The sequence below is a fragment of the Glossina fuscipes genome, unplaced genomic scaffold (genome assembly GCF_014805625.2).
Source record: "Glossina fuscipes isolate IAEA_lab_2018 unplaced genomic scaffold, Yale_Gfus_2 2, whole genome shotgun sequence".
NCBI lineage: Eukaryota > Metazoa > Arthropoda > Insecta > Diptera > Glossinidae > Glossina > Glossina fuscipes.
The window spans coordinates 14,283,630-14,296,651 of record NW_023998416.1 but is presented as its reverse complement, the minus strand read 5'-3'; the positions used below and the strand labels follow the sequence as shown (position 1 = coordinate 14,296,651).

Here is a 13,022-nt window from a genome sequence, read left to right as displayed (position 1 = left end):
AGAGAGAGAGACAGAGAGAGAGAGAGAGAGAGAGAGAGAGAGAGAGAGAGAGAGAGAGAGAAAGGAAATGTCTGCACCTCGGAAGACATGAACTTACCATTACCTACCAACTGCTTACTATAGCTGCAGCCATAAATCAATCGTAATTAAGCTAGCGTCTGTCGTCCTGAGGATTGATCCTGCATCATGCCGACTTGATATTTCTTAACTACTTGCCCCTGGGGTAGCGTAAGCTCCATATACTGAATTGTTGAGACGAAAACCAATGTCTATCTCACGTAAGCCTTTGTCGATAATACCGGAATCTTTATAATCGCGGATTGATTTAGTAGGTCAAATCTTGGCAAGTCCGTTACGCTAAAGTAATCGCGAAAAACTTAGAGATTTTGCGACAGTTTAAGCAGCCGACAACTTTAATGGCTATGTTATATGATAATGAGAATGCCGTTATTGTTATATATATATTTGCAGGTTAGGTTCATTTTAGAGCCCACTGTTCAATTGAGAAAAAATCGTAATGATTGCTATGAACACACATGCATTTCAATGAAAATTAATTACATATTTACTTGTTTTCATCAATTATTTATTTGTGTTTAGATTTGCATTGAATTTCTTTAAAACCACAGCCTAAGTATATGTTATTGAGTTTATAAATTATTCAACATTGAATCCATTACACGAATATCAATTTCCTACTTAAACCCAAAAGTATACCAATCACAAATACGTTTTTTCATTTAGTTAATTGACCGCAAGGACATATCGAAACGACCAATCACATAGCACTTTTACACAATCATACACAAATACTACCTTGATAATATCAAAGAAATTGATTATTTGAGAGAGCAAAATCATTTGGAAATGTTTTCTATTTTGTTAAGGGCGGCATAAAAAATTTCCTCTCTCTTTTCAATTTCTAATAAAGTTGAATAAAATACAGTACTTAAAGAGGAAATGAAAAATTTTCTATTTTGTTGAACGGCTTTTCAAAATATTAATAATGATGGGGAGAAAAAAAAAAGTGAAATGACATAAGAAAATATGTAGCCATTAAAGGCCACGAAAGCGATAATGATGCTGATAACTATATGACAGTACCACTAATAATAAAGAAATGATGAAGAGAGGCGAGAAAATGTTTTCATGCGAGAAATGGGTTGATTATGTAAAACTCACGTACTTTCGACTTCGCTTACATTATGCATTAAGAGTGTAAAACAACGCGGTTAAAATATACTCCACTAAACGACTGGACAGGGATAATAAATGATAATTGTATGTAAGTCATATGCAGTAACATGTAGACAGGCCGACATCTGTTCGTTTATTATTTATATTTAAATGAGCATAAAAATGTTGGAAAAATTTTATATATTTGTTGGATGCTTTACAGGAAAACATTCATTAATGTAAAAACTGTTTGTGATAAAGCGATAATGTTTTCCCATTTAACCTGGCATTGTAAATGTGTCGTTTCAGATAGAATGAACAGATCTTCACGCGTAGGAATTATCCATCTGCTATGAGATGACATCTTTTATGTCTGCTTGCAAACTTGCCGGCCCATCTTTTTGCTTAATTTAAAACTATGTTGTGAACAATTGAGTAATTTTTTATTACATTACCCGAAAACATTGCAAATTATTAGGTTGTTCAATAAGTAAAATTCAATAAGTCAAAATGCATTGGTTTGTCTGTATATTACTTTTAATTTTAATGCACTTTTTACAGCGAGTATTTAATGCATTTGTTTGCAAATAGATGAACGGTAAAAGAGTTTCTAGAAGATGAAGTGGCTGGAGGCTCTATCCATTCCCTTGTTTTGGCCACCAGCAGTACGTATGATGCAAAACATTTCATCAATTGCTGCAAAAGATTTTATTATTATTTGTCTGCTACTGTTGCAAAAAATTTCAAAGAATTTTCTTTCCTCTTAAATCTGTGATGATGGATGTGTAGTCATTATACAAGTATTTTCATTACAAGTATTTTTCGATTCTTTAAAGCGATTAAAATTCATTCATTTATTATTTATCATTATGAATAAATCAGAAATTGATGAAGCTAATATCGTCACTTTTGTATAATTCAAGGGACTTTTTCCATAACCTAGTAATACTCGATGATGTACGAAACCCTGCACAAAAGCCGATCAAAGTTTTTTTTTACAAATCGAAAGAACCATGATAGAGGCTTTGAAAGCTTTTGGCGTAAGCCTTTCATACTTTTTCGTTATGACGATTTCTCCTATAGAGAAAATGTTCACTTTAATGCAAAGTTTCAATATTTTGAATACATGCCGCAATATTTGCCCTTTTTTCAATGAATAGGACGTTGTTTCTTATATAAATGTTATTAAATGTACTTTAAACCCTATGACCATACTATTCATTCTTGCACGTATATATATACGTATACATGTATATATATATACATTTTTATTATGTAAATAGAACATGTTCACGCATTTGTGAGCCAAGGTTTGCATTTTTTTTTTTTTTTTTTTTTTATTTGATATTCTTTGCAATACTCTATTGAACACAATGACGTTTCAATTGATATCATGTAGTAACTGTTGATGCAGGCATGAGTTAATTGTTACACTCAAAAAAATCAGGTTGAAAATATTCATGCAAACCAATTTTATAGCTTTAATAAATGTTGGAAAGCTGAACTAAACTAACAAGCAAGTGGAAAGAGTGCAGTAGAAAAGCATTAAAGGAGACGTAACATATCGAAAAAAAACCATTCATTAGAAATTGCTGGAGTGATTGAAAGAGAGAAAGTTTGAAACGTTTTACACCGATTTTCTAACCTTAATTCTGAGCTTAAAAACAACCTTGAAAATAGATGTAGTCTAAAGATCCAAAAAAAATCGAAAAAAAAGTTCTTAAAATTCTTATTGCCGTTGATCAGTAGTCTAAAATCGAGATCGAGATTACATTTGTTTTAATTTACATATCATTTTTTTCAGTGTAAATTTGTTCTCTTTAGTTTACTTTCATTTACAAACATATGCTTTTATATTTACATACGCACATAAATATTCATGTAAACGCGTGCAACAATGGCCTGCGTTCTACATATGACATTTATTAAGCTGTACCTAAAATCAAGCAAAGCACGAATATAAAAAGATGCTCTAGATTATTTCTTTTTTGTTTCTCTGCATTAATGTTTTAAAAAAAGGTGCACAATCACTACCACAGCAACCAAGGCATTGTAAGAGAGAAAGAGACCGTTAGGTAATATCACCAAAAAGTGATTCAGCACGATTCAGTTCTCAAATACGTTCCATTTACACATTTTTTTGTTGACATATCAATCTTAAAAAATCAATAAAATTTACTTACTAACGCAGTTGATGAAAGGACGATTTAAACGGTGATTTAGAAGATTTTGAAGTCATGTGTGCACAAGCAACAATTGAAACAGTTAAAAGTTCTCGATTGGTCTCGAGTAACGAGAATTTAATTTAATGATTTTAAGGGTAAGAGGAGTAGAGTGGGGTAGGAAATCACTGGCATACACTACTTGCCTATTCTTGCGGTCAAATGTACGCAACACATGTCCGTTTATATGGTATGTTTATGGACATGCTACTGTCTTATTGGTTATATTAACTTCTCTCCAGTTTCGCTGGTTTCACATAAGGCTAAAATTTATCTTTGTGGCAGAAAGATGCTGACTTGATAAGATGCTGAAAAGAGAATTTCCAATTTGTGCAAAATTCATTAAAGTTATTAACGATTTTTGAGACTTCATCTGCCGGTGCTATAAAATATACAATCATTTTGAAGCTTTGGAAGCTTTAAAAAATTCCTCGTAATGAATAAAAGCAAAAATCGATAAGCTTTGCGTATAGGAACAAATCCATGCAAAATTCAACCATCTAGGTTGTCACTTGTGTGAAGACTGAGGCCGGCATTATTTTATATTTTGTAATTTCTTTGAAATCTGTAAACGCTTTTTCCTCTCTCTCTCTCTCTCTCTCTCTCTATCTCCCTAGCGTCCCACTATTATTAGCGTTGCGGATATAACTAATTATTACAACAAATAATGGTGATAAGGGAATTTTAAGTAAGAAGGGTATCTGAAATAGTGCATTTCAAGTGCAAGTAGAAAAAAAAGGAACCTGAGCACAGTTTTTTAATTCTGTTATGTAATTCTCATCTTAGCAAAGAGCAGATGAGGGTCGTTCTTGCTAAGATACTTATTATACCAATTGTGGTAAGTTTGCGTCCATGTGTGCAACGCTTTTTGAAAACATATGAGTGATAGTAAAAGTTGTCTGATCTAATCCAAAGCACTCGGGTCGTAGCTTGTCAGTAGGCGCAGAATTTCATCAAAATATTATGAAAATTGCAGCAATTGTATTTTGAATACAAGAATACCTCAGATAGGTAGACATACCACTAGACAGATAAATAGAAAGGCTTAAATCGATTTTTTGGTATAATAAGAGATGGCTCCATGTTTGTGTTGCAAATGCACACACAATCTAAATACACTTTACTAGGTACTAGAATGTCAACATTGCCATGAGTGCCTTCAAGAGGCCGGGTCCAGCAAAGTGAAGTCAAAGACAGAACCGAAAACAATAATTTTGCGATCGAATAATTTTTACATGTTATCTGAAATATTTCTCAATATCTTATATATATATATATATATATATGTGTTCATATGTGTTGTACATATTTATTTATTTTTTTCAATTTTTTTTTTTCTCTTTGATAAGTAATATAAAAGCTAACAAAATATTAAAATAAGTTTTCGTTTTTTTTCTGCTCTTGCGTTTATTTACATGTTCAACAACAAAACTGCTGCTGATACACGGAATTTTGTGCTTGCTAACCGACTGATTGGTTGCTTAATGCCTTAATCTCTTCCTCCACGACGGCACATTTGTGTTCACAATATTTACATTAATTATAACGGCACATGTGCATACTCTTGTGCGTGAATTCTGCTTGTTTATGTAAACAATTAATACAATGTAAACAATGATCAAAATGACAACAACAACAACTACTTCAATGGGAAATAATTATTAACACAATACTAACACCATCGACAAATATATATAAAAAAAAAAAAAAAAAACAATTTTGCAAAAAAAAAATAACACTATAACCTACAACACGAATAAAACAAATACCCACATCAACCCACATTTACATACCATACATGATTACTACTTGTACTCGGCTATCAAATGGTTTGCGTGTATTATTCTGGTTTGACATTGTGGTGTCGTGGTTGGCGGTGATGGTGGTCTGCTCTTTTTGTGGTGGATTATTACAACAACAAAAACAACAATAACAACAACGTTACAACTAAATATGGCACGCGTTTGTATATTAATTTTTTTTAATTGTTTGTTTTTTGTTGTTTTCTTTTGTTTTGTGGTAAACATTTTGTTGTCACTGTTGGCATATTAATTAAATTTGCTCCGGAAAAATTTGTTTGTTTTGACAATGACGGCCAATAATGATGATCTCCATAAATGATGATGTCATAAACATTTCGACATTTCCGATACAAAACCCGAAATATAATAACAAAACTCTACTTGGTTGGCTTAATGATCACAATTTTAATTGCGAATCGCGCGGTCGTGCATGTTGTCTTAAAAATAACCGCAATTGTCCTCCTCGTCTCATTCGTTATTTGTTATGTTTTTCAACGCAAATTCACGCATATATATTCCATTGAAAAACAATAACAACAACCTGTGATCATTTACGCATATTCATGTGTATCCGTACAGTGAAGACAAAAGATATTGATGCTGTCGAGGGCAAATCTGTGTCACTACCATGTCCCATATCGGCGCCGTTGGATGATGTTTATATGGTATTGTGGTTTCGTGATAATGCCGGTATACCATTATATAGGTAAGTATCGCAGTACGATTTTTTTTTTTAGTTGATTTTAGGATAGCGTTTATTTGTTTTTATCTTTATGGATAAATCTGAAAATATACAATAAGCAGACCCATGATAATAATAAATTGCGTGAAGGGATATATTTTTTTTTTTTATTTTTTTATTTTTTTTTATTTTTTTTTTTTTTTTGGAAAAAAAAAAAAAAAATGAGGGGCGTTAAAAAAAAAGTTTCAATTTTTAGTCCCTTGAAATAAAACCATATATTAAATTGAGGATATTCCGTTATGAGAAATGGCTTACGTTAAACATTTCGTTCTTCTTCCTTTTCATTTGTTGCAATTACAATCTTACACAGCGGTAGCTTGGCGAGGAAGTCATCTATTTTGCTTCATAGTGTGGTAGTTTTCGAAGCAGTACATGATGACCTTCAAAACACAGTAAGGGTTCTGTTGCCTTTCTTTCTTTCTACCTTTCTTTATTCTTGCAATGTTAAGTTTAACATAAGTAATTTTTTTTGTTTTTCGAAATGAAGATGAGACTCATGTCATATTGCTAGCAACCTTATAATGCATATGCATATTGTGCTTTTCTTCTGCTCAATGGTCATTGACCGTGTTTAATAAATCGATAGTCCCCAGAATTAGTTGCACTTCTTTTTCTAAATATTTAAAAAGAAATATTAAGGATATAAATACGAAGCGGACAAGGACTTCTCCGATATGCTTCTTTGTGAATAGCTTGAGCTTCTAAATACATGAATTCAGCATAAATTGTCACAATTGCATTTTTACTATTCGCCTCAGTAGCCGAAGGCGAGGAAACTCGATTAGTAAGTCAATGGTCGTGGGTTCGAATCTCAAGTGCGTTAGAGTTTTTAATAAAAGCCGATAGCCTTAGATGCTAGTGCTTTTAAGAGTTTAGTCTTAGAATTAATAATAATAATAATAATAATAATAATACATTTTTACTATTGGCATAGCTATCTCCACGAAAATACGGTTGTCTCTCTGCGCCTTGCTATTCTATTGCGGAGTATACGAAACGCTTATCGTTCTCTTTTAATAAATTCACGACTATTGTTGCTATGGAATCCCATCTCATTACCCTACTTCTCATATTTTACATTTTTTATAAAGTTCTTTTTTGTTTTTCTTTGAGAAAATATGTATTAGTGTGTAGTAGTCTTTGTTAGCCGCACTAAGAACTAAACAAAATCAATTCTGGGATATCAAGCTTTGGCAAAAAATCTGCGCTTATTTCGCCAATAACGCGAATAATCTTCCTGAACAAAGTCATTCAGCGTTCGTGCGTTATTGGCGAGTGCAGCTAGAAGGCTCCAAAGTAAAATTTCAATATTTTATAAAATAGGTCCATTATTTTGGCATTCTTGGGGACCATTGAGCTCTTTTCCCGATAAACTGATTTTGTCACGCTAGGTAATGGCATACTGTGCGCCATTTTATTGAAACCACATATCGTCCTGGCCGAAATTATTTAATTTGAGTCATAAAAAAAATCAATAATCATGTTTATGTAGCATTCTCCATTTAGGGTAACTGCAATGTCATTTTTATTTTCAAAAATAACGTTTTCCGCCTATAATTGCATCCAAGAGCTAATTTCCGTGCACGAACAGTTCTACGAAGCCATTTAATGACGCATTAGCTAGATGCCAAATGCACGAAACGTAATCGCGAGCTTAATGTTTTCGCAATAAGTTTTAACAACTCTTCTACACCATACGACTGTGACAAACAATGACAAGGTCCCAACAATATATTGGAAGAAAAATAAAATTTGTTTCAAATCTTAATTAGAAGAGTGTTTTATTTACGTTTACTCTCCGGACAACAAATTAGGTGGCTCTGTGCAAAAATAAAAATTCGCTTACCAGATATTTTATTTTGATGCCAACACCAACCGAGGTTTAGATTCCAATTTTGACTTCTTCGCATAGGGGTTTTGTTGCATATTTTAATCGAAAAAAAAAAGAAAACCTCTTCAACTTCCAATTTACTTACACTTACTACTTTTATGCTCGAAAACATAAGCTAGTTGCAAGCTTTTTATGCCACTTAGCAAGCTCTTGTGAATGACTTAGATGCACGTAAAACTATGTATATGCAGATCATTGTCGACTGACTGCCTTGTTTAGGGACAGAAAAAAATTCGAGAGTGAAAAGCATTAAGTTTTGTTTGCCATACTTTTTACCTCCCCTTTTCCTTAATGGCATTTATTGAGTTTATTGGCAACCATGCCTAGCAAATGCACTTTTTCCGCAACACACATATATTGTTACATGGCGGCCCTAATAATATGGCGTTTTCTTTAATAAGTTTCTTGTAGACGCAGCGATATCCTTACCTTCATAATGTGCGTTTGTTCTTTAAATTTTCCGTAAGTTTTCATGGAGCGGGATTGTTAGATACTTTCTTTTTCCTGGATTGCTTTTGCTTCATCTTTAGTATCTTTAGGACGTCACTAGTGCATTTCATTACACTGATCGATTCAAAATCATTCTCTAAGTCGATTTAAGCACGTCTGTCCGTCTGCCCGGTGGGGTGGGGTGTCCAACCGATGTCCACCCATGTATCCTTGCGTTCAATCTACTATGTGCCAAATTTCATCAAAATATCTCGCACATTGCGTCGTGTAGACTGAACACAAATTACCTGGACAGACGGACGGTCAAGCTTAAATCGACTCGGAAAGTGATTCTGAATCGATAATAGAATAACATAAAAGGGGTGGGTCTATGTCAATTCTTGGCTTAATATACTCTGGATCACAAGTAATACGGGGTATAAACAGATCGTAATTAACAAAATTAATTTCAAAAAAACAACAACGAAAAGTAATTTTAGTAAAAAAAAAAATTCGCTTCCGGCTTGTCCGACAATATTAATTAGAATAATTAACCTTTTTTTTCAAAGAATTATTTAATAGCTACTCCAGTATCGTATGAACGATCTATGTATAGCCAATGTGTGTACAATTTGATGACATTTGTGTGTAAGCACCGTTTCCATCATTAACTAAATGGTTTTTTGGTCCGGTCGGAACATAAGCATTCAGTATATCATCGACCACACGGCGCTTTTTACTGCTTAGCATTAGTTTTTGCTGCGTTTACAAGCTTTGCTTTATTAAAAAATTATTCTGTTACAGACACATTTAATCAAGCAATGTCGTCCTATATTTTTAACTGTGTTTTTTTTTTTCCTCCTGTTTTTTTTTTCTTTTTTTTGGGGGGTTTTTAAAGTGAATGATTATCGGCAATCTAAATGACTGACTGCGATGAGGGGATGTTGCATTAATTTTCAGCCGGAACAAAAAAACACCCATCAAATAAAATGAATTAAATTTGCAGTGAAGGAAGAGGAAGCGATAGATAGATGGTTTTATAAAAGAAAAATGTATTTGTTGTTGTATTTGGGAGGAAAGTTTTTATTTTGGTTTTTTTTATGTCTTTTTTTCTTTTGATTGGAAGCTAGCTAGTAACACTTAGTTGATTCTGTTGAATGCGGTTACTACAGCAGTAGTTTTCATTTTCCCTCTTTTGCAGTTTTGATGTGCGAGATAAAATGAACAGCGACCAAGCGCGGCATTGGTCAGCACCAGAAGTGTTTGGATCTCGTGCCAAATTCCATTTCGATTCGCAGCCAGCCACACTGGAAATTAAGGTAGGTGTTAAAAGTAAATATTTGCTTTAGCGTATACGTGAATACGTAGCCGCGCCACTACACACATAAGTGTGAGTTGGTAAATGTTTGTGCACTGATTTGGTTTACCATGAAAAACGAGTTCAGTTATTGTAAATGCAACTTTTTTTCTTTTTAATTTTTTATTTTTAATTTAAGTTTTAATTCTTTTTAATTCGGTTATGATGATGATTATGATGCTGATGAAATCTAGATATCATAGACGAGGTTTGGCAATTGGAATTTTCAAGTCCAAACCACTTTTACATTCGCACAGCTGCCATAAAATGATTTCATACTACGTTTGCCATATATTCTGCTTACTATACGTTCAGTAAAAAAATTAGTATATATATGTAAATCAATTCTTAATCATTAAACGAGTATCAATTGATTGGAAATAAAATGCAATTTTATATAATTTGAAGTTGACGAGTAGAGGGCCAACTATCCTCAAAGTATATGCTAAAGAAGTCAACTGAAATTTCAAAGCATTCCCAAGTTATTCCTAACACATATTCAACTTTTAAACCGAATTCAAATACAGATACAATTTGATCCACTTGTATAACACATCTAGCATCGAGGCGAGTTACCTTGTGCAAAACTGATTCCGATTAGTATGTGGTTGTGTTTGCCCACCGATAAAAGAACCGATGTTCGTCATAAGGCAAATAAAGTCGTCTTATTGAATTTTATTACTAATGATTTCCTATCCGCTCAAAATATGTTTTCCTGTCTTTCTTTCTTTATTGAAATATTTTTCAAAAACTTTCTTTTTTTATTTGATTTGTAGTTTCTCCTGAATTTTTTTTTTTATTCCGTTTTGACCTCTGCTTTATAGAAAAGCAAAATAAAAAAAAAAAAAAAAAAAAAGAGAAGAAGGAAAAAAGAGAAAATGTAATAAAAACTTTAGGAAATTTTTGTGAAAAATTTCAACTTTACGCTTTTCAAACAGCAAACAACTTTTGTTAAAAAAGTTTTGAAAGTAATTAAGCACAATTAGGGCAAATGAAAATGGCTTTCGAGTTTTTGACCGACTAGCACATGCATCAACGCACACAGAAACGCCGACAATCTAACTCTTGCACAAAGTTGCTAACCATTGCAACTTATGCTCATTCATAAGTTATCCTTCTTTAACACCTCTCACTAAAACACATATACACTACGTCATTCTATTCTTATCTTCTTTCTGTTTGGTTTCAGTTTACTCCTCATTTAAATGCCAACTATTATAACGAGCAGTAAAATGTTTTTTTCATGTGTTGCGTGCGTTTGTGTATTCTTACAATTACACAAATTATTTTTTTGCATCTATCGCTTTATTAAGAGTAAATTTATATAAACGCTTGTGCGAATGTCTTTGTGTATCCTCCACTCACCGGTGTAGTGTGTTAACTTTTCATAAAAACGAAAAAAAAAATTTTTGTTTTCTTTTCTAAGCTTATGTACGTAATAGTTTAAAGTGAATATGTGTACATAAAATGTCTATTGCGGTTTGCCGTTCCCTGCGAATGCTGGAAAGTATGTTAATTTGGTCATTCTGTTGGTAATATCGGAAATGATGCGAATTTCTTTAATCCAGCTACAGATGTCACATTGACATAATTGTGTCGATACAACTGTCGAAACTTTCTATTTTTGGCTCTACGTCGTTGAGAGTGTAATTCTTGCCTCGAACATAGTGTTCATGCTCATTAATCTACCTAAACTGAACAAAAAGACGTGATAACCTGGAAGTGATCGTAATGTAGAGACTACCAGCTACTTAGACTCCTTCCCAGGCGCTTTGTATGTTGCCTAACAACGATTTTTGTTGGATTCGTCACTGAATTCTATTAAAATCATTACGGATGCTGTTGTACGGATATGCATATAGCATCCTGCCTTTATTCCATTAGTATTTAACAGATCGCATTTATCATTTACAGACTTTTATTTATTCTTACAGTTTAATGAACTCATTTACATTCTGTTGTGGTTTCCCCTTGCTGTACCTACACTTAACAATAATATCATTCCGTTCATTGGGTTATACTGAGTTATTTTTTGGTTTCTGTGCAATTCCTACATTTTAAGTGGTTATAATTAATTTATTTAAGCCGTAAGTCTTTTAGCCGCGACCTTTACTAACATTTATCACTTTACTCGCTTCCACTTATGGTTTGCTTCTAATCACACAAGTATTGTTCTGCAAGATAAGGAAAACTAATTATGGAAAATTGTTCAGACTCAAGTAATTATCGATTTATCATTCCTCAACAGTCCACTTCCATAAGAGCACAAACTTTTAAGAGTACGCGTTGTTTCATTGAGGGCCAGGATTGAATCGTTTTAGTTGGAGGAAATCGTTTATTTATGAGTTTTTCCAGACAACGCTCGAGTGTAAAATTCATTCATTCTAAACTTTTTGTTAGCCTTCTTATGAGCTGGACTATCCTTTTTAATGCTCGATAACTGTGCACACACACAGTGCACCCTTGCTTTACGATTTCGAAGGTTGCGCATCGAAAATGTGTATTTACTTTCACTATCTTCCCAATATTTTCTGAAATTCCAATTTTAACAGAATTGAATCGTCTTTATGAAAACGCATATCTATCATATACGAGACTTTTCGTGATAATATGTATGGAGCTTTCAAAAACACAAAAAGACGAAAGCAGAAAAAGCAAAAAAATTAATCGTATTTGGATTTGAGGCGAATCGGTTGGATGCAACCAATTTCCTGATGTAATCAATGCATTTACCTCTCGTAATCGTTGAACATGCCTGCTTACTACTAATCGTACGACTGTGCTTTTTTGACAGGCGGTATTTGTTGCAATTCTTTCGGAATATTTTCAAAAGTGAAACTGAAGAAACTTAACCTCATTCTCTTCTAATTTTAAAACTATGATTCGATAAGTATATGCAGTTCTCTATCAACCTGACAAAAAAAAAAAAAAAAAAAAAAAAAAGAAGAAAACCATGTGTTCTTGTGTTTTAAGTGAGATGTTCAGGTTGAAACGTACGTAAGCAATATATGTTATGTGCACACATTATTTGCTGTTGCAAAAGAAAATTGTAGTCAATAGTTTTTTATGGTGCAATGTATATAAAATGTATACAAAAGCTCCTGAGCTCATGAAAAAGAAGCACAAAACACTAAATAATAAAGCCTTCTTTAAAAATGGATTAGTGGCCAATAAAATGGAGTTATACCCTCTTTAAAGAAGTGCGGTTAGGATCACCTTGATACACCTTGAACAAGTAATACAATGTGAAGAAAAAAACAATAAATTTAAAGGTAAAGAAAATAAAAAAATTGAATAGTATGCTAAGCAATAAGTAAAACATGAAAAAAGCATTAAATAAATAAATATTTGCTATATTTGTATCAACTGGTGTGCATGTTTACGTTGAAATTAGTGAATACCC

The 13,022-nt window shown here is 32.8% G+C and overlaps 1 protein-coding gene across 1 annotated transcript in view; it reads left to right on the top strand.

Moving 5' to 3' along the window:
- LOC119632813 (nephrin) overlaps window positions 1-13,022 on the top strand; it is a 135,802-nt gene that overhangs the window by 84,910 nt on the left and 37,870 nt on the right. The window contains exons 3-4 of the mRNA XM_038025927.1: window positions 5,780-5,906; window positions 9,464-9,581. Coding sequence (XP_037881855.1) covers window positions 5,780-5,906; window positions 9,464-9,581 — 245 coding nt within the window. The remainder of the gene's footprint in view (window positions 1-5,779; window positions 5,907-9,463; window positions 9,582-13,022) is intronic.